The following is a 27,039-nucleotide window of genomic DNA, read 5'->3' as shown; positions in this document are numbered from 1 at the left end:
TATAGATAAACATATGCATAAAGTACATGGATCTAAACTTATGGTTGTTTAAATGAATGATAAAGATTGGGAAAAAAAGCTTAGATTTAAAGTTAAGATTGATGAGTGATCATTTAGGTAGAAAAAAAAAAATTTCATCAACTACTTGTCGAATATCCAAGATAATCTTTACAAATATATTTACAATTTCAATACATCCCATAAAACTGTTTAAAATCAGTTGATTATTTTTTAATTAAAAAGAAAAAATTCAAAATAATTTGAAGCTTTAGACCAGACTGTAATTTTAGAATATTCAAAAGACATCTAAAAACTGGTGGCAAAGATGTTGAGGCTGTTACTGATATTTTACCTGAATGTCTACTTCTAACTTTGTTTCTATCTGTCTGACCTTTGTGTTCTGTATCTCCTTTTTTGTCTGCTACCAGTTTCAGGAACATTGTAGCTCTTCCCATATGTTATCGTTTTTTCTAGCTATCAGAATATCAGCTACATTAGAATAATTTTGGGAAAATTCTGTAATGAATTTTATTCATCTTAAATTCCATTGATAAATTGCATTCTTACTCTATATAGATTAGATTAAAAAAACATTTCGAAAGCTACAATACGATAAAATACATGTCTTGAGACAAGACAACGTCCGATACCACATCAGTCTTTACGATCATCGAATCGAAGAAAATAACGGTAGAATCTTGTGGCCTTTCTTCTTACAATTCTTGCGTATTTTTTACTGTATCATAATTCCTTCCTTCTTTTTGTATACATCTGTTTATAAACATTGAAATCAAAACAAGATAAATATTATATTAAAAACTCTAAAAATAGAATAATTTCGATTAATTTAAATTTTAAAACATCAATTTATTGATTTTTATTTGATAAATTAAGATGATTTAACAATATTTACCTTTTTATTTAGGTGACTGATACTAATGACAATGCTCCAATATTTCAATCGTCAGTTTATTCCTTTGACATCGCAGAAAATGTTTCTCATAGCAGTCAGATTGGTCAAGTAATAGCAATAGATGCTGATGCTGAAGGTCCTAACAGTCAACTAAGTTATGCTCTAATATCTGATTGGGCTAACGACGTCTTCTCTTTAAATCCAACCACTGGAGTTTTGACACTGACAGCTGGTCTGGACTACGAACAGGTAATAAACCAGTGGGTGAAAAACGAGCGTAGATTAGATAGTTTTGATGTATCCATGCCCTAGGGCAACAAGAAAATAAAAGATCTTTTTTAAATTCCACATAAACTTTGAAAGGTTTTCAATTATTATTACTTCTTGTTAAGTAATAAAGGTTGATAAATAGATTAATTATATTTTTATAAAGTCTATATTATTAAACTGAATATATGTTAGGATTTGTTCAATTATTATTTATAAATTTAAAAATAGTGAAAAAAAATATACACTGTAAATATATGTGTTGAATCAATTGATTTCATCTTTGTCTTAGGTACAACACTACATTCTTGTTGCACAAGCAACAGATGGTGGTCTACCGGCATTATCTACAACCGTTACCGTCTATTGTAACGTAATTGATCTTAATGACAATACGCCAATATTTGATCCAGGACCACGAGGAAGTGAAATATTGGAGAATGTTACAATTGGTACTTCAGTATTATCAGTACTTGCTCGAGATTTAGATTCTGGAAATAATGGACGAATTATTTATGATATCATCGATGGAGATGATAATAATGATTTTGATATAGCACCAAATGGAACAATCTTTACTAAAAAAATGTTAGATCGTGAAGTAAAATTTATTTATAGTCTTATTATTCGAGCTAGAGATTGCCCAGAACTCTCTATTAAATCACTTTCATCAACGGTTCAAGTTACGATTACTATTCTAGATATTAATGATATTGAACCAGAATTTATTTCACGTAATCAAACGTATATAATGGAAAATGCATCAATAAATACAGTAATTATGGCTGTAAAAGCTGTTGATACAGATGAAGGTAGAAATGGTTATGTAGAATATTTTTTGGAAGATCCTTCTTCATCTTTTACCCTTGGTACTGTTGATGGTCTTTTAAGAGTGTCGAAATTACTTGATCGAGAACAAAAACAAAATTACACATTAAAAGTAACTGCCAAAGATCGAGGAGAACCAATCAAGTCCTCTGAAACAATGATAGCTGTTTATGTTCTTGATGAAAATGATAATTCACCTGTTTTTGATCCTAAACAATATTCAGCAACAGTTGCAGAAAATGCTAGTATTGGTGCTAGTGTGTTACAAGTATTCGCTACAGATAGAGATGAAGGTGCTAATGGTAGAATCCGATTCAGTATTGCTTTAGGAGATGAAAATCGAGATTTTACTATCTCAGAAGATAGTGGTGTTATTCGTGTGGCAAAAAATTTAAATTTTGAACGAAAGTCAAAATATAAATTGACAATAAAAGCTGAAGATTGTGCTACTGAAATTGGAGGAATTGTTAAAGAAGATAATACTGAAATAACAATTAATGTATTAGATATCAATGATAATTCACCAGTTTTTTTAAATACTCCATACCTAGCTTATGTCATGGAAAATATGGTACCACCTGAAAATGGATTTATTACTCAAGTAATCATTGTTTTTACTTTCATTTTAAATTGACATTGGAATAATAATTTAACAAATAATTCAAAGATATAAATATTTATGAATTTTTTTATAGGTCAAAGCTTATGATGCAGATACTCCACCATACAATGATCAAGTTCGATACTTCTTAAAGGAAGGAGATACTGATCTTTTTAGAATCAATGCTAGCACTGGTGATATTTTTTTATTGCGACCATTAGATAGAGAAACAGTTTCAGAGTATACATTAACACTAGTGGCAATGGACACTGGTAAGTTGTGAAATTTTTTTTATTCATAATAAATCTGCTTAGCCAGAATGAAATAAATACTTTTTTACTTAAATAATTTAACTTAAACATAAAGTTTTCTATAGGCAATTCTTATCTTTCTGTCGATAGTTGGAATTGCACAAAATCTAGCGTTACGTTGTGCGCTTGACTTTATCCGTGAGTCACATAACTTGAATTCAGAAATGGTTTGAACGCGATTGTACGACACTAAATAGCCAGAAGCAAGATACAGAGTCGATTGTATCTCAGTACGCGGTATCCACCGCGTAAATTCCATAGGTCTTCTAGTGTGCCTTGTGAGCCCAAAGAGTTTACTACATATACGAGTGAGATCAGTAGAAGAGAAAATAAATACACGTTGAAAGTCGAGAGTTACTTACATCTACTATCACTACTATTACTACTATTCTCTCTCTCTGTATATATATATATATATATGGAAAATTTAATTCCTTTTCTTTTTTGCATTCCTATTTTTATGTGTTTTATTTTTATTCCAACTTCTTATATACAGTATATGTCTCTATCTTACATCTATTGCTAAGCAAGAACTCGTTAATTTATTATTCCGTGACAAACTTTGCACCTAAGTACTTATGTGACAAGAATTACTAGTACCACTACTTTAAAATATAGGTATACCGAATATTCGTACTTTTATTCTTGTTTCAAATTTTCAATCATTGATATCAATGGAAATATTATTCATTAATAATATACGGAATACAAGCACACATTTGCCATTATTGAAGATCAAAGTATATCGAGGACCAATTTAAAATTCAAAAATATATAAGATATTAAAATTACCACTAAAATGTAAGGCAAAGGAGTGCACTCAGTCGTGCGTTGTTGTTGCATGAATCCAAGTGGATTATCTGTATATCAAACCTTGCGGCAGTTGATACAGGTTTTCATATGACTTAAACATATATTTTAAATATAAATGTTGTAAATAATAAGAGGAAATTTTAAATAATTAGTATCACTATCTTTCTTTATTTCTTTCAAGACATTTTGTTTTTTTTTTGCAAATATTTAATTTTTCTTGACAATAATTTTTCAGTGGGTTTTCAATATTTTCCATTTTTGGTGTTTAAAAAGTAAAAAAAATACAAAGAGAGACGAGTGAAATTATAACGCGTGATTATGATAATCGGTCTAAAATACCTTTTAGCTTTTTTTTTTTCTCTGTCTCATCTTTTGATTCTTTCGTTTGTTCTTCTTCTCTTATTCCACAACCTTACTGTTTCATGTTTTATCTCTTACACTACACAGTTTAACTGGCTATACGACGTCGACCCTTTTGATTTCTTTACTTGTCCCTTATTTCTTTTACACATTATATTCAACTTATATTCATATGTGAAAGTTGTTGTACATAAATAAGAAAATGATATGCCATTGAGTAATTGTCCTGTTATTGAAGTCAAAAACCATACTATTCCAATAGGAATGAAGTTTGTTTTTGAATTTCTGAAAGCAAAAAATTCAAGGAAAAATTATAGATTCAGCAAAAAATCGTGACTTGAGTGTCAAGTGTATACTGAACTTGATCGGAGAATTGAATACGTGCTTGCACAGCAAACGGCCTTGTCCGATTGTCAACGGGTGACTGACACTGTCTATGCGCAAGATGGCAATCGTAACTGAGCATACAGAGAATTGAACAAGTAAGGAAGAAAACCAGAAGAAACAAAAGTTCCGACCGATTTCTGCGCCTCTTTGAAATATAATCTCTGATATTGGCAGCAATTCTTGGTGTCTTGCTTGTTCTACTGTTGGAAATGAGATTGCTCGTTTCGAGATTCAGCGTGTGAACAACTCAAGAGTACACACGATAGAAAGACGAAAGAAAGAAGAAGACTGAAAAAATGAAGAAAAGAAATAAAAAAAACAAACGTCTTTGGATCCCGATCTCAAAGCCAAGATGCTCTTGTAGAGACGTTGGGACAATGACAGAGAGCCTAGGTTGGTGCAAGGTCAGGCACTGGATTCCACACGTTTCTCTTGTCTTTGATTCACTGGCGCACATTGGGATTCATCGTAATCGAGTGTTATAATTGGAAGGTCGCGTGCAAATTGTTTATCCAAGTCAAGAGATCAGCTTTTACTCTGAACACTGTTCGATATGTGCTTATTATAAGACCACTAGCATCTTGAATTGCCATCATCTAATGTAAATTGGATACATACTGCATTGAATGATATAATGCCAATAAGTTGTAACGGCTCACCAAAACTTCTTTTATTTATTTCATATTTTTCTTATTCAATACTTCAATGTCTAATCAATTTAAGGCATAATATATAAAACATTCCTGACATTATTCCTCTTGATATCTTTCTTGTATCTTTTCCTATCATTTTCATTTCTTTCTTGTTTTCTTTTTTTTAATTCATCTTTCCCCTGCTTTTTTTCCTCTTCTTTAAATTTCTTTTAATTTTTCTTTAATTTTCTTTTTTATTTATTTCACTTGCATCTTCTCACGCGTCTGTCGACTCTTACCTCGTGTCCAACAACGGCCTCGTTCCATTCATACTTAGAGAGCTATGAAGATGTTTCTTTCTTGACTCAGTTGCTCTCTTCAACCTGCATAAGTCGTCGATCACTTTTCAGACGAGTGGAGAGAACCTCGAGGGAGAAGAATACACTGAAATATTTATATTAAGTTGAGATATATTTTATTTGTTTTTTTTTACCATGCTTTTTATTTCATTGTTTTTTTTTCTCCGAGTTAACTTAAATAGGATAATTAAGTTCTTTTATAGTTAAAAAAATGAGGTTAATTTTGAAATAGTTGATAGATCTAACCTATATTCACTCTAAAACTACTGTGTACATCTTAATTCGACTCCTTAATGATTTCTTTGTTAATTATAACCTAAAACTGTATGTAAAAATTTATTCTTCTTTCACACTTGATTATTATATATTTATTAGTGCAATTTGAAGTGTGTGTATATATACAAGAAGACATAAGAGCAGAAAAAAAATATCCGTTAAGAGAAAAGAAAAAAAAATGAATCTGAGAAAACAACGCTTCCTTTTCATTTGCTTACTTCTCTTTTATTGTTGTTGTTCTTGTTCTTCTCCTTCTACTTCGTCTTTTCTCTTTCTTCTTCTTTATGTAGACCCATGACCGCAGTTTTTAATTTATTGAACCTTTGTTAATTTGAATATTATGATTTATAGGATTGTGTTACGACTAAAGTCGCCCTCGTCGATGCATTTGTGATTGGTCGATATCGTGTCGGCAAATGGTTTCTTTTTATTTTTTTTTTTTTTTATCACCATAAAAGAGGCTCCAACTTTCGGTGTATTACTTTTTACAAAAATTATTTGCAGAACTTTGCGAGCTTCTTCAAAAACTTTAGCCTTCCGCTTCCTATCTTTCACACATCCTTTTTTTTTTTCTCGTCTCCTTTTTCTTTTTATTCTTCTTATTCTTCTATCTTTAAAGCAGCAACTCCCCGTTGAGCGTAAGGCATTGAATTTACCGCGCGTGATCGTGTGGTCGTCGGAGATTAATCGCAGATGAATTTGTCATACTCACACATACAAAGAGACTTGTAACGTCCCTTTAGAATGGGTACCCAAAGGGCTTCAACGTGCACACCACAATTCTCAGACGATCCTTTTTGTGTCCTTGAGTGCGAGATATGACATATGATCATGACATGGTGTACACTCCCGATCTTATACTTGTATTTATTCTTAAGCTATAGATTTTATTCTGTCTATATACATATTATATTATATTATCATTTTTGTTTTTAAGGATCACCGCCTCTAACTGGCTCAGGGATTTTAAAAATTATTGTGCTTGATGTCAACGATCATAGTCCAAAATTTTCAAGATCAGATTACAAGGCAACTATTAGCGAAAATTTACCTGCAGGTACATGGGTTTTTAAGCCCATTGCTACTGATAAAGATGAAGGATTAAACTCTAAGATAAGGTATAATAATAATAAAGTTATTATTATTATTATTATCATGAATATTACATTCAACATGAATAAGTTTTTTTTGTATATTACAGGTATAGTTTGCTTGGAGAAAAAACAGAAAGATTTTCTGTTAATTCTGAAACTGGAGAAATCTTAACTTTAGTATCACTTGATCGAGAAGAAACATCAATTTATCATCTTACTTTAATTGCTCAAGACTCTAGTCCAACTGAGCCTCGAGCTGCTGCAGTGAATCTTACAATTTATGTACAAGATTTAAATGATAATCCACCGAAATTTTCTAGTCCACGGTACACAGCTTACATCACTGATTCTACAAAACCTGGTAAGCAATAAAAAATTATGAAATTTTGTTCTTTTTTAAGTTTCATAAAGTTATTTTTAAAATTAAAATAATTTATTAAACGTAGGTGACTTTGTTTTTGGAGCAAAAGCTGTTGATGATGATGAGGGTGAAAATTCACGCATAATTTATCAACTCCAAGGAGAAGATTCAGATTTATTTGTTATTGATTCATTAAGTGGAGTAATTAGAGCTATGAAAAATTTATCTAACTCTAAAATAACATATCAATTACAAATTAAAGCATCAGATTGTGGTCTAAATACTCAAAACGTTACGGCAGATTTAGTGATTCATTTGTGGGAAAGAAAATTATTTCCTAGCTTTAGTTCAGGTATTACAACACAATTTAGTCTCTCTGAAGATGTACCTGAGGGACAAGTAATTACTACACTAACTGCATCAACACCAAAAATGGGTGTAATAAGTAATCTAATTTTCGCAATGGCTGGTGGTAATATTGGAGATGCTTTAAGAATTGATGCTCATTCAGGTGATGTTATCGTAGCTTCTGGTTTTGATTATGAAACAGCACCAACTTTTGAAGCTTGGATTGAAGTTCGAGATTCTGATAATCCACCTCTAAGATCTGTAGTTCAGCTTTTAATCAATGTTACTGATGCTAATGATAATGCTCCTATTATGGAAGCTGCAATTTATAATGCAAGTGTTATTGAGGAAGAATATCCACCACTTTATGTAACCAAAGTCACAGCTAAGGATCTAGATTCAGGAAAAAATGGTCAAGTTTATTATTATTTAGTAAATGATTATGATGAATCGTTCATTATTGATGAGTATAGCGGTGAAATTAGCACTAATTTAAAACTTGATCGTGAAGAATTGGATTCATATATGCTTGTTGTTGAAGCAAGAGATCAAGGATATCCAATATTGTCTGGAAGTGCAACTGTTATGGTTTCGATTTTAGATAAAAATGATAATCCACCTCGATTTACAAGACTTTTTAGTGTTAATGTTACTGAAAATTCAGAAATTGGTACATTTGTAATCAGAATAACAAGTAGTGATCAAGATATAGGTATAAATGCAAATGTAACTTATTCTTTTACTGAAAATCCAAGCAAAAAATTTTCTATAGACTCATCGACAGGAATTGTTCAAGTCAATGGCTATTTAGATCGAGAAGAACAAGATGAATATTTATTAAAAGTTGGTGCAGCTGATGGTGCTTGGGTTGCTGAAACGACTTTAACGATAACAATTCAAGATCAAAATGATAATACACCTGAGTTTACTCAAGATTTTTATTATTTTAATTTTCCCGAATTACAAAGACAGATGGCTCTAATTGGTCAAGTGTCTGCTAACGATCGTGATAAGCAAGGACCTAATTCGGTTATTTCTTATAATTTTCTTCATCCGTCTGATCTTTTTTCAATTGATCCAGCAACTGGTGATATATTTAGTAAAAAAACTCTTCATTATAAACATACGCATCAACCATCATCACCGGAAAATATTTATTCTTTAACAGTGATTGCAACTGATAATGGCAAACCACCTCTTTCTTCTAAAGTCACAGTGTATATTAATGTGGTTAATGCTAATAATCATTCGCCAAAATTTGAAGAACGATCATACTTATCACCAGTTCCAGAGGGTTGTGAACTAGGTAAAAAAATAATCAAATTGATAGCTTTGGATAATGCTGATTTTGGTGTTAATGCAGAAATCGAATACAGTCTTTTACATGGAAATTTAACGAATTATTTTGACATAGAATCAAAAACCGGTTGGATTTATGTAGCAAAAAATATTAAAAATATTCCTATCGGCTCAATATTTACAGCAATTGTAAAAGCAAGAGATAAAGGAATACCACCTCAAGAGGATCAAGTCAATTTATCATTAGTAATAACCGGTGAAAATAAATATGCACCTACATTTGCTGCCTCATCTTATCAAGTTCGTGTGCCTGAAAATGAACCTGTAAATACAACAATATTAACAGTTAATGCTGTGGATAATGACAGTGGTCCCAATGGAATGATTAAATATGAAATTTCATCGGATAATAATCAAGGTGTATTTTCAATTAATTCAGTTACTGGTGCCATAATGATCTTAAAGCCTCTAGATTATGACACTATTCAGGAATTCCGATTAAATATCACTGCAACTGATTTTGGCTTCAAATCAAAAACATCTGTTGCTACTTTAACTATCAATGTCTCAGATATTAATGATAATCCACCAATATTTAATCAAAGTTTATATGATGCCTACATTGCTGAAAATTTGGCTCCAAAAAGTTTTGTTTATAAAGTGGAAGCTAAAGATATTGATTCACCAAAATATGCTATTATTCAGTATCGGATTATTGGTGGTAGCGGTAAAGATCATTTCCAAATTGAACACAATACAGGAATAATTACTTCTAAAATAAGTTTCAATTATGAAGAAACTAATCAATACATTTTGGATATCGTAGCAGCTAATCCTGATTCAAATCCCCCAATGGTTGGATTTACTAGAGTTTTAATTCATATTACTGGAATTAATGAATACTATCCAAAATTTATACAGCCTGTATTTCATATGGATGTGTCAGAAAGTGCTGAAATAGGCACTTCAATTGGTTTAGTGCAAGCAACTGATCAAGATTCGGGAGAAGATGGAAAAGTTTATTATTTATTCGTCGGATCTTCAAATGATCGAGGATTTTCAATTGGTTCAGAAACTGGAATCATTAGTGTAGTTCGTAAACTTGATAGAGAGACTCAAAATCGTGTAATTTTAACAGTAATGGCAAAAAATGGTGGTGGAATTCGTGGTAATGATATTGATGAAGCTCAAGTTATCATATCAATTCAAGATGGTAATGATCCACCGGAATTTTTACAAAATCATTATGATGCTTCAATTTCTGAAGGAGCACCATTAGGAACCAAAATATTGACTGTTCGAGCTATTGATAAAGATGTTAAACCTCAAAACAACCAGTTCTCATACTCAATAATGGCAGGAAATATTGGACAGACATTCAAAGTTGATCCCCAATCTGGAGATATTGAAACAGCAAAAATATTAGATAGAGAATCAATTCCATCATACGAATTATATATTGGTGCTATTGATACGGGATTTCCTCCACAAACTGGTACTGTCATTGTTCGAATTGATTTATTAGATATCAATGACAATGGTCCTATTCTTGAGCCAACTGAAGTAATTGGATACGTAAATGAAAATGAACCAGCTGGTACTAGTATTATGACTTTGGCAGCAACAGATCCTGATTTACCACCAAATGGTGCACCTTTTACTTACCGTTTAATTGGAGAACGACAAGTAAATATTGTAACACTAGATAAACATTCAGGAGTTTTGAGAACTACAAAAAGTTTTGATCGAGAAATTATGTCTCAATTAGATTTATTGGTAATTAATTTTTTTTTAAATAATATTATTTATACATAGCTTTACGGTTGAATGTTTTTTTTAAAATATGTTTTTCATTAACAGGTTGAAGTAGAAGATTCTGGATTACCAAAACTTAAAAGCGAATATACAGTGACAGTAGTTGTTTTGGATGAAAATGACAGCCCATCAACTCCTCGTTCTGTTCATGTTATTGTTCACTCATTGAATGGTCACACGCCTATGGGAAAAATAGCGGATGTCCATCCAAACGATCCTGATACCACTGGCGACTACACATGCAAAATACTTCAGGGTTCCAATCCTGGTGTACTCAGTATCCCGATCGCTTGTGATTTACATACCAGTAAAATTACCCCTGGTACGTGCTCAAAAGTTCATAAATTAATGTTGGGGCAATTCGCGAGACGTAAAAGAAATAATAATAATAATAATAATAATAAAAAAGAAGTTTAAAATAAAAAATAATAAAAGAAAGAAAAACATCACTCGGTCTGTATCTGAATAATTCATAGGAGAATGAAGGAAAAATATAAAAAGAAAAAAAAAAGGAGTAAAGAAAAGGGTAGGAAGGTAGAAATACGCGTTAATACTAACCGGTAACAATATCGTTATGCGAAAGATCGTTTTCTCGTCATTGTGATAACAAGAATGTATTGAGCAACATCTACTGTTTATTCATGTTAATGATATTAAAATGTACATATAATTTAAATTTTTATATTCATAATTTAATCATAATTAAATCAAATTTTTTAATCATAGGTTTAGGTTATTCGCTTAGCGTATCTGGGAATGATGGACGACATCCAGATGTTATGTCTAAAGTTACTGTGGAATTTCTTGTATTCTCCAACGTCACCATTGACAATAGCATCACTTTACAAATTAACAAAATCACTGCCTCTGAATTTCTGGCTAAATATTATCGGCCTCTTCTTGACATGCTACAAGATAATGCGGATGTTAGTGAAACAATTTCAATTTTTAGCATTGGAGAATCTGAAAATAATTTAGAAATTTATTTAGCAATAGAAACAGCAAAAGGTACGTTATTAATAAATGTTTATTATGTAATATATCATGTTAATTAATTTTATTAACATTTTGAAATACTTTCAGGTTATAAAATGAAATCTCACGTAATAAACTGGCTTTCTCGAAATAAGAAAAAAATTCAACAATTATTAGATGGTAATAATATTATAATTGGATATTCTCCATGTCAAGAAATTATCTGTAACAACGGTGGCACATGTAATAATCAAATTGTAGTTTATGATGATGCCCGAATAATTGACAGCCAGAATCTTATTTTTACATCACCAAGAATTAATAATGAAGTTGTATGCAAATGTCGTGAAGGTTTCATAGGGAATTTGTGTGAAAAACGTCAAGATCCTTGTTCGCCGAATCCCTGTTTGGAAAAAGGTCAGTGCCGTCGATTGGGTTATGATTTTGTATGTTCTTGTTTACCAAATCGTAGTGGAAAATTATGTGAGCTAGAAAGAGGTGATGCCTGTGCACGTAATCCATGTAAAAATGGTGGATCTTGTCAAGTATCACCTGATGGATCGAATTTTTTCTGCCTATGTCGTGCAGGATATCGCGGTAATCATTGTGAAATAATAACAGATTTTTGTCGACCTAATCCTTGTCTATACGATGGAATTTGTATCAGTCAAAAACCAGAATATCAATGTAGCTGTCCTGAAGGTCGTTATGGACGACATTGTGAACGATCAACTTATGGATTTGATGAATTATCATTCATGACATTTCCAGCGTTAGATTCTACTACTAACGATATAACTATTATTTTTGCAACAATTAAACCAGATGCATTGTTTCTATATAATTACGGAACACAAAGTGGAGGACGTTCTGATTTTATTGTCCTTGAATTAATTTCTGGAAAAATTTCTTTCTCATATGGAGGATCAAGAAGTGCCATTACTACTATCAAAATTGAGGGAGGAAATCGTTTAGATGATGGTGAATGGAAAAAAGTTACTGCCACTAGAAATGGACGAGTTGTTTCATTAAGTGTATCAGAATGCCGAGAGCATGGGGATATTTGTGATGATTGTAAACCAGGAGATGAGTCTTGTTATGCTGATGATATTGGACCAATTGGAACATTAAATTTCAATAATAATCCATTTTTTCTTGGCGGCTTAAATTCAGCAGATCCAATATTAGAACGTTCCGGTCAAATACATTCGGATGATTTTGTTGGCTGTATACATTCAGTTTCAATAAATGGCCGAACTCTTAATTTAAGTAATCCTCTAACGTTACGTGGAATTAAAAATACATGTACAAGACCAAAGAATGGTTTATGTTATATAGAAAAAGATGACACATATTCATCAATTTGTGGATTAAGTGATAAATGTTATGATAAATGGCATCAGATTTCATGCCAATGTGATTATATGACTGCTCCAAATTGTCGTGACGCACTTGAACCAATAAATTTAAGTGAAGGAGGATTTATTGAATTTAAAATATCTGAACAACATCGTAGAATGCAACTTTTAGAATATTTATATGGAGGGACAACTGCTTGGTCTCATAATTATAATACTGATTATCTGACTGATAAATCATTAGTAAAGCATAAATCAAAATCATTTTCTCAAGCTTCAACACCACCGAAAAAAATGAGTTTAATGTTCAAAACAATTAAAGCCGATGGTATTTTAATTTATGCTGCTACAAATAAACATTATACATTATTGGAACTTAAAAATGGTCAGCTTTCATATACGTCTCATTTAGGAACAATTGTCAACATGACAGGATATATTGAAGGAAGTTTAGCTGATGGTCGTTGGCATAATTTAACAATATTTACACATTTACGTGAAGTTAAAGTATTAGTTGATGGTATTTTAACTGGAGATGAATTGGATTCTGTTGGAGTTCATGATTTTTTAGATCCTTATCTTACTGTACTTTTTATTGGTGGCATTCGACAAGATTTTTATCATTTAGATACTTTTCCAATTGATTTTGAAGGATGTTTAGCTAATTTTACAATTAATGATGAACTTCAACCATTTAATGGTTCTGGATCTATCTTCAAAAATGTTATTTATTATGGAAAAGTTTTACACGGTTGTAAAGGTCCGATTGGCATTAGTGCTGCTACTGTAACTGATCCACTAAGTATTGGTATCACTTTAGTCATTGTTTTCTTTGTGATTTTACTTATAGCCATTGTTGTTAGCTTTATAGTATTTCGTTTACGTCGTTTAAGTAAAGAAAAAACTTCATCTGTTATGAATAAAAATACTAATGCGATTATAACTGGAAATTCATTAGTAAGTTCTGGTGGTAATGATGGAATTATGTCAAGACATGAAAATACATACATTACAACAGATACTCTTGAACTCCGAGGAGTAGTCAGTCATATGGGTCCGGAATTACTTTCGAAAAAATTTAAAGAACGAGATATCAATAATACTAATGAACATAGACCCCAAAGACCAGATATAATTGAGAGAGAAGTGACAACAAAAAGTCCATTAATTAGAGATGAACATCTATCTCTTTCACCTCCAACAAGCTCTTTACATTCTCACGAACAACACAATAATAATAATATGAACAGTAACAACAATAATAACAACAACAATAATAATGGTAATAATAATAACAATAATATTCATAATAGTAGTAACAATAATAATGCGAATAATAATATTAATAATAACAATAATAATGAAGCTGATATGCCAGAACATTATGATTTAGAAAATGCAAGTTCTATTGCGCCAAGTGATATTGATATTGTGTATCACTATAAAGGTTATCGAGATGGCATGAGGAAATATAAAGCATCTCCTCCACCAATTGGAAATTATACAAATCATCATAAACATACAGGTACTCCTCATAGACATGTTGGATCATTTCCACCACCACGAGCTATGGCACCACCAAATGTCGGTGGTAGTGTTAGTCTCAGCAATGGTGGTAATTCACCAGCAACACCAACACCTAAATTACTACAAAGTACACCACTAGCTAGATTATCACCAAGTAGTGAATTATCAGCTCAACAGCCGAGAATTTTGACACTTCATGATATTAGCGGAAAGCCCCTTCAATCAGCATTATTTGTTACAACATCATCATCAGGTGGAGTTGGGAAAGATGTTTTAAATTCTAATAGTGAAAGAAGTCTAAATTCTCCAATAATGAGTCAACTTTCAGGATCAACAGCTAGTAGAAAAGCTCCTCAAAGTAATAATAATAATAGCAGTAACAATGTTGGTCCACCGATGGGTTTAACTGCTGAAGAGATTGAAAGATTAAATTCACGACCTAGAACATCTAGTCTTGTATCAACTTTGGATGCTGTAAGTTCATCTAGTGAAGCTCGAGGACCTTTATCTCCATCACCTCATGGACCTTTACATCTTCATCGAAGAAGACATTCACCTCCACAGAAAAGATTAGAAAGAAGAAATTCATCAACAACTGATGAGAGTGGAAATGACAGTTTTACCTGTTCAGAAATAGAGTATGATAATAATTCATTAGTCGGTGATAAACGGTCAAATAATTTGTATAATAATAAGCCAGAAAATAGAGAAGAAGAAGAGGAAGAGGAAGAAAGAGAAGAAGAGGAAAATAAAAATAGACAAATATCTCATAGAAATAATGAATCTCCACAATCAACAAAACCACCTTTACCATCTAATGTTAATGTTTATGATGGCTTTGATAGTTCGTTCCGGGGTTCTTTAAGTACATTAGTAGCATCTGACGATGATTTGTCAACACATATGGGAAGTCTTTATAGACCTACTAATAATGGATCTCCATCTGCTATCAGAGCACTTGGTTGGGATTATTTATTAAACTGGGGTCCAAATTTTGAAAATCTTATTGGAGTATTCATTGATATTGCTGAACTTCCTGATAGTAACAGTAGTAATAGAATTAACTCAAATAATTTAAGATTACCGTCAAATATTCCAAAATCATCCGAAGAGTATGTTTAATTGTTGAAGTTTTAATCATCATCGACTGGATGTTTTTTTACTTTCGACTTTTTTGAAATTATAAATTAAACTTGTATATAATTTGAAAGAATAGGATCCAATATTCTGTCTTGCCATTATGTATTTTTTTTTTAAATTAATTTAATTAAATGTACTATTTTGTTTTTACGTGATAATTGATAGGATGTATTATATTAAAATTTATTCAATTTAAGGATAGCTAGAAAAACATCTTGTATCAGGATGTTTAATCGTTTGTACAGTTTGTATATTAGCAAACTATTAAATTGAATTATTGTATATTTAATGTTGATTCTTTTTTATTCTTGCTACAATAATTTTGTTTCTATATCTTGATATGAACGTGCCATTTTTTTTTTGTTCAATTGTGCACATTTCGAAAGACAATAAAAAATAAGATTGTTGATAAATTGAAAATAAAATAGATAAATTATTCGATGAATAGATAAATAAATCAGAAAATTTTCTAATTATTGATATTTTAGAGACTGAATATTACTTTATGAACTTCATAATGCCATGAGAATTAATAAATTCTCAAAACTGTAAATATATTTTTTTTCTGTATGTGTGTTTATGTAGAATAAAGATAAACAAATTACATAAAAATTCGTTCTGTAGTTATTTAAATAAATGAACATTTTTATTATTTCATATACAAGTTTTTTTTTTATATACACAATCAGATATATTGTCACATTCTTTTTCCACTTCAATATTTATTTTATAAAATTTATATTTTGTTTAAATAAATCATTTTTTTTTATTACATTCATTTCATAATTTTCGTATCTACTGTAAATAGGACACATTTAATTCTAATTTATATAATTATTATATTGTAATTTATTTTTTTTTTCATTCATATGACTTGATCATTAGTTGAAGATATAGATATCTTCTTTAATAATACTATTAAAAAAAAATTAAGTCATGATATTTTATATGTAAATATTCCCTTTTATATTGTACTATACAATATTTTTATACTCACAAGTATATACATGAAATTTATAAAATATACACTCAATAAAATAGGGTAAACCTAGAGTATTTCACACACTATAGTCATGCTAAACTTAATAAATATTTATCAGTAATGATAATAATAGGTGAAATACACAAAATTTAAATAAATATTATGAGATATTTATATTAATAAAATTATAATTAAAAATTGGTAACTTTCTTTAATTGGTATTTGTTGTAATAACACCTCTTAATGTTGCTGATGAAATTTCATTACTTTCCAACCATTTTTCCACTTCCGGTGGTATTTTTGGTTTAACATGAGTTATCTGTAAATGCAATAAACAATTAATATAAATATAAATGACAAACAAGTAAATAAAAACATGTTATAACATAAAATAAAATAAATTCGAAAGTTTCTAAAAGCAGCTGAATATCATTTCAACATAAATATTAAACTTTTTGTTTATTGTAATCACAATGATTTTGTTTATAAATTATCATTCAAGAAGCACAATTTGAGATGTTATTTTTCAATTCAGATCCAATAAACATTAATTGTTATGATGTTGATTACTTATCATTAATGAAAATTTTTTATTTATTTATTTCTGTTAGTAAAAAAAAAAAAAAAGATTATTCATAGCTATATACATAAGAATAACATAAACAAAAAAAAGAATACAAAAAAAATATCAGGAACGTAGAAGCGTGAAGAAGTAAAGCTTCACTGCAATCGATTTTTCATTTTACCTGCGTGACTCCAGCTTCAATGCTTCCGTTTTGCTTCACGCCACGTTCTAAAAGTGTTGACATGACAGTTTCAGCATTACAATCTAATACTCGTTGCCGGCATACTGCAATAGCTCGAACGAAATCATCTTTTGGAGTTACAAATTTATGCTCCATAAAAATTGACTTATCATCCCAATAAATTATCTTAAAAAATACAATAACATATCAAATAATAATAAATATTAGTATGTAATATATAAAATCTAAATAACTATCAGTTGATTAAATACAAGCTTATTAGAATTGAATAAATTAATTAGTATGTAGTTTAAAAAATAATAACTGATGTATGTAATTATTATTTATTATTACAAATATTTATTTCATCATGGTAAATTAATTCTCGAAATTTTCATGACTCATAAATTAAAGGAATCCACCGACTCTACAAGAATTGTTGAATTTCCTTCTCATCACCCACACATATGTACATTTCAAGGCCCCTACTGAGCTGAATACAATTCTGATAGGAATCATAATGAGCAATTAATGTTAATTTATCTGTTTAATGCGATACACATATTTTAAAAAAATTCATTTCGATTTAAAACATTTGTCAGCTATTTAATTTAATTACATTCTTGTTTATGATTATAATGATCAATTTGACTTGGACTAAGGTCAGTTTCTTGAGAGATAAATATAAAAAATCAAATATTATATTATTAAGCCATTTTGATCTTTCGTCGAGATCATTCTTCATTGACTTTACTTAAAGATGGAAAATTTTCTATTTCAATTGATCAATTGAGAAAATATATTTCAGAATATATGAATAAAATTATACCAAGTAGATACAAATGTTCAACTTTAATTATTGATGATTAATGAAAAAAATTTATTATTACCACGATATTAAGTACAGTAATGGAATTATGATGATTATTTGTTTAAACAGTTTAATTACTAATGTGTTTTTAATAACAATTACCTTAGAAAAGTTGATATAAATACCTTAGATTTTATTTGAAATATGGACAAAGGTTTTAAAAATCTTCGATAACGAATGGTAGCTGCTCCTTGAACCACTCCTTTTCCCTGGGAGCAAATTTCACGATATAAACTTGTTCTTTCGTAGAAATCAGCTCTAGCAAAATCCAATTCACGTAAGTATCTTGCATTATTCATATGATATAACAATGTATCAACATCTGTTGTGGTACAAAGACCTACATGAATAAGAAAATAAATTAATCAAACAATAATTATTTATATCAAAACTTGACTAAATCATCAAAATGAAACAAAAATTTAAAGTTTATTTTTAATATAATTGTTTAGGTTTCATTTATATGTAATAACAGTGATGTAATTACACTTATTGTAAATGTTTTTCTGCATTTCTCAAGTAATGTTAGAAAACATTCGACTGATTTATTGATTAATGAGCCTTTTATTTCATCACTTCCCTTTTTACCGTCATGGGTCAAGGTTGTAAGTAAGTTGTAAGGATTCATATCAAAATTTAATATTATTCTTTTAAATTATTGCTATTTTTTTTTTTAAATATCATTATCAAGCAAAGTATTTTTTAATAGCAATACATTTTATTTTATAATTAATTTTTATTCCAATAATTGAAAATGTTAATTATAATTATAGACTTTGCTATAATTAATCGTTTTTTATTTGAATAATAATGGACAATTTGTTTATAAAGTTTACTTGCTATTACATGGACATAAGATTGAAAGTTATCAATGATTATGAGTTAGCTAATAATGTAGCAATGAAAAAATTATTTGCAACCAAGAAAAGAGTGCAGTGTCATCATATTAAAAATAAAAAATATTAAATAAAAGATATCAATGAATATATAAATGAAATTCAATGGAATAAGTGATTGATTTTTTTTTTATCATTTGATATCTGGTTATTGAAAAATATTGTGGTAGTTATTAATATATCTACTCACTGTAAACGGTAGTTTCATCTAAAATGTGAACCGGTTTTTTACAAAACCTTGCCAAGAGAACTGTTAGGGACATACGCAAAAAATAATGAACCTCCAATAGAGAATAGAGAATAACTATTATGCCAAAAGCACCAACTAATAGCCAACAGGCGAGCATATTGATTTTTATCTTCTTTTACGTATTGAAGTATTTTTTTTTTACTCCTTTTTTTATTCCTTCTTTTAATAATATTTTTTATGATATTTATATTTATTTAAGTCACTTCATTTTATTTATTTTCCTTTTTAAATTTACTTTACTTTCACTTTTTTATTTCAAATGAACTTTTTCTTTTCACTTTTCACCATAAACTCAATAAAATAAAACATGTATAATCTCCAGTTAAGTAATCGATTTATGGTCATTTCTCGATTTACTGTTTACACTGATAAAACATCCACCTGGAGATGCAGGCATTGTCAATCTAAATCTAAATATTATATATTTTTTCCTCTTCATAGATGCTCAAACACTCAAATACTCTTCATAATATACTGAAAATAAAATCTAAGATTAATCAACTGCTATAATTCCTGCAGGTAACTATATCTAAGTATTGCAATTTTTAGAACATAATATATAAGACAAAATAAAAATTAAATAGTAAATATTATTCCATATGTAATAATATAAATAGATGTACATACCTGAAAACATTGCAATCCAATTTTTTTTATCACATTACATCTTTAAATTCCTAAACAAAAAAAATGCAATTAATCATATTTTAATCATATTAAAAAATATATATTATTTCAATACAATTTAATTTTATATATATATTTATAAATAAATATTATAGAATAGTTATGCTTATTTCTTTAATAATAAAATTTAAAACAAATTCAAAATTCGATCTTTTTTGATATAAAAAAGTAATATTTTATTTATTAAGGAAAGAATAGAAAATTTTTTATTAAAATTCTTACGGAAGTAGTTGAAAGTAGTTAAATATTGGAATATCCTTGGAATTTATGAAAGAATTACTGAAGGAGTACATTCAGGAGACGGGGTCATCGAATATATCTTCAAAAACTCGATTACCTTGATTTATTAAAATAAATAGATAATTAAAATAAACAATGAATAATAAATTGATTGAAAAATGGACTTACCTATTATTGAATTAATTCCACTAATAAACTTGAATGCTAGGAACTGATGAAGTGTACTCTTCTCGTCGACGAGTGTCGTGACGAGATAAACACAACGTCCTCGGACCTGCGCGCCACCAGGAGTTTCAAGAGTGGGAAATGATTCAGCCTCTTGACGTCAGTTGTATCTTTTAATTTTCGATCCCGTCTTCTGGTTTATTTTCAAATAGCTTTTCTCTTTTTACTGTTATTAGAATAATTTTTTATTTCAATTCCAGTCCACAAACTTGATTGTCAGTGAATAGTTTTTATTTTTTGTATAGATATTTATACTGGTGATTAGGAAAGTGATTAAATTTTATAGACATTAATATATTTTTTGTCCTTCAGACTGGAGTATTCGAATTGAATTTTTATGCACGATTAATTTTTGTGCTTGGCATGCACTCGAATTTGATAGTAGGCCGTCAATGTTGCCGGAAGGCTTGACAAAAGAAATTTTAAAAAGTCGGAAAACGTGCGCCGATGCGTCAAGATATTGCGAAAGGAATAATTAATTCCATTTAAGTGTATTACATATTTACTTTCTGATCAACAATTGAAAATCAAAACATGTGTATTGTGTCAAAGGATGTTATTTATAACACTAAAATATTCCAAAACATTCTAAAATAATAAATTCCATTTCATGAATATTTTATTATTAATAAAATACAAATAATTCTTAAGACCTTTCACTGGTTTCTGAATAATATAAATTTTATTATTGTGTAAAAAAATCTGTAACAAAAGGTTCATTAGACATTCCATAGGATGTCAAAGGAAGATCATAAGGTAATGGAAATGGTGGTGTTCCATTATTATCTGGTTCTCGAATGGGAAATAATTTTTCATTAATTAATAATTTCGGTAAAAATATAACACCTGCTTCGTAATTTAATATTGTCGTTGAAGAGTTTCCTTGTCCCCAAGCAGCTTTACTTAAGTTTCCACTCGTAACAACGATCCATGGAACATTTTTCAGATCCGGTGAAATTCGAGTATAAATTTTGCTGTGTGGCATAGCTCGTGATCGATGTTTTTGATTAGCTTTCCATTGATATAAATATTCATTCAACCATGTTTGTTTTGTATGAACTTTCATGGAGTAAGGAAGACAACAACTACCAACTTGTTTATCAAAAGAATTTTTATAATCATTTATCGAAGGATAAACCAATTGAAATTTTGGTAATGATTTTAATCCTTTATTCTTTCCACTTGTCATAGCTGGCATAAATTCTTGTGATATCCAAGCATTGATACTAGATCCTAAGCTACCAATACTGGAACACTGAGCAACAACAGGCCACTTTTTACTATCAGATGGAAGTTCAGCATGATTACTTAAAATAGTTGCTAATCTTCGAAGACCCCAGCGATTTCTGTCTAGGCCTTTATGCGATCCTGGGACTGATGCAAAAAAGAAAACATCAATTGAAGAAAAATCAAGTTTTTTTATCATTGATATCCATGAATCAAGTGATGATCTTCTGTACTGTTCTAAATAATCAATAAAGTCATGTTTAAAACCAGTTTTTGATTCTCCTTCACTTTCGTCCTGATTTTCTGATAACTTTGGTAAATGAGGAGATATCCAAACAGCTTGGGTTCTATTATCCCAATCATCATCATATAAATTTGCAGTAGAAACAATTATTCTTACTCCACCGTTAGTGTACTTTAATACAGATACTTTACTGTGATGTGTTCCCCAAGCGGTAGGTGTTTTAATACATTCTATTTTTATGTTCGATGGTAAAGGAACATCATCACATCTAGATCCTAAAAAAATTAAACTATCTGCTTTTTGACCAGCAAAAAGGTATTGTACACAGAGCCATCCAACATCAACCATAAAATTGAAATGGAGACTCTCTTCTATTACTCCAAGACTTATATCCAATATTTCTGGAAAAGTTATTGTATAAGGTTGGTCCCAAGTTTTTTCAACTCTTTGAACGCATGTTAAAAATACGTTGTACGGAAATGACAGTGCATATTTAAGATCAAACTGACCAAGAGGTACTAAATGTGGTATTCTTTGACCAGCATTTTTCATTTTTTCAAGTGTTTTATAACGAATATCTACTCTATTTTGTTCAGTCGTGCATGAATTGAATTGATCAAACAATGATTTATTTTCTCTAGAAGTTTGTAGATTAGCATTGGTATTGTCTTGATGCATTGTATTTGGATTGTTTTCTTTAATTTTTTTATTATTTATTGAACTCGTTGAAGATTCTGATATTCGTTTTAAATACAATTGGTTCTGTTGTGATACATCTGACGAAGTTTCTTCAGTTATATTTTTCGTACCGCTTTGCTGATTTTTTAATACCAATTGAAGTACTTTTAATTGTTCTAATAAATCAGATTTACTTGAACACTTGAAGTCTAACCTCTCAGGTAATTTGATTTCTCCAGTCAATTGACCATTAAGTAGATTTTCTACTGTACGACAAGAAAACCATGAAATGAAATACTTTTTTTTGTTTATCAGACAACTAATATTAAATATATTTCCATTCAACTTACAATGAGGATGTGACATTTCACCAAGATGAATAGGATTTTTTCTGTAGCATTTTTCTTTAAATGGACATGGTTTTTTATCAATATTTTTTCCATTATTTTCTATAAAAAAAACATTTATGCTAATAATAACCATTGAGTTATTGTAAATAGTGCAAAATAGGTTATATTATCAAACTAACCTTGACTAGAATTACTCATTATTATATTCTAAGAGATTTTCTGTAAATATTTGAGAAAATTTTTTGTAAATTAATAACTGAGTTAAGATAAAAAAAAGTGTTAATGCCAAAACAATTATTACTCAGTGCTTCAGTTATCTTTTGATGCTAGACTCAAGTCAAAAAAGTTTCCCAAAGTTGACTTTACGGTTTCGCGTTGTGCGGTGGAAGATCGAAGCTCGATGTCAACTGAAATAGAGTAGGTAACGAGGAATTTGTTCGAAAAATGATAAATTTCAGAGATGTACTGAAAAAAGAAAGACTTAGGGTACCGAGAAATGTCTAAATTTCCGGATCATCAGTTCCAAGCAAGACAGAGAACAGAACATACCTATCAATCTCCTAATGGAAAATTTATTTCATTCATTTTAGCATAAATTATGCTGCAATTATAATTTTGACTAGTGTATAAGAAAGATCTTATTCTTACAAATCCATTGATATGCTCATTATCTATATGGGCCTCATAGATCCTGTCTCATCAAGACTTTTCCGATGATGCTCATGGTTCTATGATTCTAGCATAAGTCTTCTTCCTGAAAATCATCAATCGTATACTTGTATGAGTGTACTCAACTCTTCAAAAAGCATTCCAATTTTATCGATAACTCGAAATTGACAATACCATCTGTCGTTTGAAATTTTTTATCGATAGATGGTAATAAAATTATAATCATACAGGAGAAAAATCATTCGAATTTGATGCAAAAAAGGACATTGTACTGTTCATTTAGTGATTAAAAATAAAATTATTATTTTTTATTCATTAAAGATTGAAGAAGATAAATACTATTATTAAAATAATAGAATCACATATATTTATTTTTATTAAAATTCAAATAAATATTTTCTGTAGCAATAGAAAAAATTAAAAAGCTCAATATAATCTTCCAAAGAACAATGGCATATTTGATTGGTCAATTTTATTTTTTTCATTCAATGCATTTCTTTGAATACTTTTTTTCGACGACAATTATTTTCAATCTTACACACTATTAAAATAATACATAGATATATAACATTTATCATATAAATGTCAAATAAAGTTGGTGTTTATGTTTAGTGATAATGATCAAAGAAGTAATATAAAATAATGAGACTGCATCACATGATGTATATATGTATATAGATTCGCGAAAGACTATTGTACGTACATAATACAATGGCCCAAAAGGAAAAATGAGGGTGGGAGGGATGTTGAGCGTCGCGACGCCTCAGTTCTCTCAGTCTCCGCCCAACCGGCTTTGCAAGCGTCCTAACGTTATCATTGCTTAATGCACATTTAAATTTTACTTAAAAGGATTTACTTAAAATTTTTGTATAAATTTAACATTATTAACTAGACTGATCAACCTTAGATGTGATTGTTAATATATTTAATTAAATGGTTAATTAATTTTATTGCAATATTTTGATAAGTAAATAGTTGTTCCTCTAAGTGTACCAAGTGTAACAAGAGAATAAGCTAAACTGTCAAAAGTAGTTGGTACTTCTGGAGTCATTAAGAAGACATTCAAGATCAATTGCTGCACGAAAATGCCGAAAAAAGGTTTGGTTGTTGATAAATAATTCATGTCAATTTGTTATTTTTATTTTATTGTCATAAAATACAAAGGAAAGGTTTATTTATTTTATTAATTGTTTTTAACTGATTGATCTAATTGAGATAAAAAGTAATTTTACTGTAGAATTGGTGTATAGGAAGCTGTTAAAGTTCAATGAACTTGAGATAAGCGAATTTTTTGATTGCTGAGATAAATTTTTTTTTTTTTGTTGAATAAAGAAAATTTATTATTTTTTTTATCAGTGGGAATAATTTTTCAATAAATTTGTATTTATTTGAATTTCCTTCTCTAGAGAAAATAAACAAAAATGTTATCTCTGTGCAAGTGAAATTTTTTCTCTAAAGAAATCAAACAAATCAAATATTTATTATAAATAAAATTTTTAAAGACCTAGAATCCTTATAGGATATTTTATTCATTCTATTTATTTTTTAGATGAAAAATATTTTAATATATTATCTACTTTCTATACACATTTTTTATATACAATTAAATATTATGAATTAAATAATAGTTATTTTGATTGTAAGAAAATTTTTTTTGTACATATAAAATGCTGAGGTAAATTGAGTGTCCTCAAATGGTAATGGAAGGGGAGAAGAAGGATGTAGTAATTGTCGACTAGTAGTTGATCCCATCATTTGATCAGACAGAATCTATGCTTGATGTCACCAACAATTTAATGCAGTTAACATATCCATTAAAATGTTATATTACTATATTTAAATTACTGTTACATACATAAATTGTATGAATATATACGAAGAAAAAAATGTTGAATAAAAATTATCCTGGCGTTCGGATAATCCAGGATATGTTATGAGAATTAACATTTCAAGGAGTGTTCAACTTTTACTCAAGATTTTCTTCAGTGTATTTATAAAATATTTATAGTATTAATAGTAATAAAAAAACAAACATACTTCTAATTATAATTCTATGGAAAATAATATTTTGAATATTATTTAATAATTTTGCAAAAAAATAAAGAAGGATATAAAATAATATATTACGAAAATTAAAAATACATTTCAAAGTAATTTTAATTGTTGATAATAATTTTCGATTAAATCATTCTTTAAATTATTTATTTATATTAATTATTAACTATTTGTTAAATTATTTAAATTATTATTTTTAATTTTATTTTAATTATTTATTAATTACATAAATATTCACTCAGAAAAAATAAAATAGATATTTTATAAATTTAAAGAAAAAACAATTGAGTATTTTAATTCTTTAAGTGATAATTAACAACATGTTATGAATAAATTAATATTTATTATAAATAAATAATGAGATGATAATTTGTGTAATACTGTTATTCACACATGTTGAAATTATAGAGATTTAAGATAGTATATTATTTGGAAGGATTTATGAAATTATATTAAGAATTCAAAACAAATCAGTTAAACTTGATGGTAGATGTGTTTAGACATAATCAGACGTACTTCATGAGCTTCTGACGTATGATCGGCAGTAAAGAACTATTCGATATACCAGATACTGTCTTTGAAGTTTTCTACCTATATTTTACCTTCCATCCATGACTCTATCTTCTATCTGACGGCTCTAGAAATAGCAGCATGATGTATATCATGGGGTGAGGAGCAAGAATTGAGGTCAAAAATTAATGCAACCCCAGCTCGCTCGATCAAGTAAATGCTTCACGATTCAACTCGACCTATCGACTTGATCGTTATATTCTTTAACTCTTTATTTCAACTAACTCAATATTCATTACAACCGTACATATTTTATTATCTACAAAAATAGTCTGGAGTAAAACTTACCATAACTTCTTGGGTAAGTTTCACAAAAACTACAGCTGTGGTAATTATTACCGTAATTTTCAATTTGTCCACTTGCCGTCATTTTACTGCAAAAAAAAATAATCTCTTTCATGTACTTATTCCTGACGATTAACTTCAATAAGATACAAACTTTTTACACTATTGTTTTATTCCGATGAGAAATGTGAAGTTTTTTGGTTTAATACTTGTTATTTCTGATAAATAGCATTTTTTTTTACTTATCCTTTCGTTACATTACATTATTTTTGAAATATTCTCATCCGCTTTGTCTTCATAATAATAAAAATAATAATTAAAAAAGACTGATGATTTTTAATTGACAGAAAATTTTTTTTTTCTTGAAATTAATTAACTTTGATAAGGATAATTAAACATA

The 27,039-nt window shown here is 29.1% G+C and overlaps 3 protein-coding genes and 1 long non-coding RNA gene across 4 annotated transcripts in view; 1 reads left to right on the top strand and 3 right to left on the bottom strand.

The window, feature by feature from the left end:
• ft (cadherin-related tumor suppressor fat) overlaps positions 1 to 15,855 on the top strand; it is a 42,215-nt gene extending 26,360 nt beyond the window's left edge. The window contains exons 3-11 of the mRNA XM_035090797.1: positions 926 to 1,162; positions 1,473 to 2,609; positions 2,704 to 2,881; positions 6,685 to 6,865; positions 6,949 to 7,202; positions 7,288 to 10,625; positions 10,710 to 10,986; positions 11,391 to 11,672; positions 11,748 to 15,855. Coding sequence (XP_034946688.1) covers positions 926 to 1,162; positions 1,473 to 2,609; positions 2,704 to 2,881; positions 6,685 to 6,865; positions 6,949 to 7,202; positions 7,288 to 10,625; positions 10,710 to 10,986; positions 11,391 to 11,672; positions 11,748 to 15,646 — 9,783 coding nt within the window. The 3' untranslated portion in view covers positions 15,647 to 15,855. The remainder of the gene's footprint in view (positions 1 to 925; positions 1,163 to 1,472; positions 2,610 to 2,703; positions 2,882 to 6,684; positions 6,866 to 6,948; positions 7,203 to 7,287; positions 10,626 to 10,709; positions 10,987 to 11,390; positions 11,673 to 11,747) is intronic.
• LOC118071596 (uncharacterized) lies at positions 325 to 6,263 on the bottom strand. The gene is made up of 5 exons (XR_004690921.1): positions 5,966 to 6,263; positions 4,455 to 5,556; positions 4,073 to 4,378; positions 914 to 1,221; positions 325 to 771 (listed from the first exon to the last, which is right to left on the bottom strand). It is a non-coding gene; the product is annotated as an uncharacterized lncRNA (long non-coding RNA).
• A 752-nt stretch (positions 15,856 to 16,607) lies between the features above and the next one.
• On the bottom strand, positions 16,608 to 21,026 carry LOC118071846 (protein THEM6). Its single transcript, XM_035091286.1, has 7 exons — positions 20,505 to 21,026; positions 20,319 to 20,433; positions 20,037 to 20,086; positions 19,350 to 19,883; positions 18,389 to 18,603; positions 17,393 to 17,578; positions 16,608 to 16,965 (listed from the first exon to the last, which is right to left on the bottom strand). Exons 4-7 carry the CDS (start codon positions 19,504 to 19,506, stop codon positions 16,858 to 16,860), a joined length of 666 nt encoding a protein of 221 aa, XP_034947177.1. The 5' UTR covers positions 19,507 to 19,883; positions 20,037 to 20,086; positions 20,319 to 20,433; positions 20,505 to 21,026; the 3' UTR covers positions 16,608 to 16,857.
• A 136-nt stretch (positions 21,027 to 21,162) lies between these two features.
• Positions 21,163 to 23,453, bottom strand: gkt (glaikit). The gene is made up of 4 exons (XM_035091285.1): positions 23,362 to 23,453; positions 23,240 to 23,279; positions 23,061 to 23,159; positions 21,163 to 22,976 (listed from the first exon to the last, which is right to left on the bottom strand). Exons 2-4 carry the CDS (start codon positions 23,256 to 23,258, stop codon positions 21,247 to 21,249), a joined length of 1,848 nt encoding a protein of 615 aa, XP_034947176.1. The 5' UTR covers positions 23,259 to 23,279; positions 23,362 to 23,453; the 3' UTR covers positions 21,163 to 21,246.
• Between the last annotated feature and the right edge of the window lie 3,586 nt (positions 23,454 to 27,039).

The sequence above is a fragment of the Chelonus insularis genome, unplaced genomic scaffold (assembly GCF_013357705.1).
Source record: "Chelonus insularis isolate UGA/USDA-ARS -01 unplaced genomic scaffold, ASM1335770v1 contig_88_pilon, whole genome shotgun sequence".
In the NCBI taxonomy this organism is placed as follows: domain Eukaryota; kingdom Metazoa; phylum Arthropoda; class Insecta; order Hymenoptera; family Braconidae; genus Chelonus; species Chelonus insularis.
Note: the sequence above shows the minus strand (reverse complement) of the source record. Positions and strands in the feature narration are given on the sequence as shown.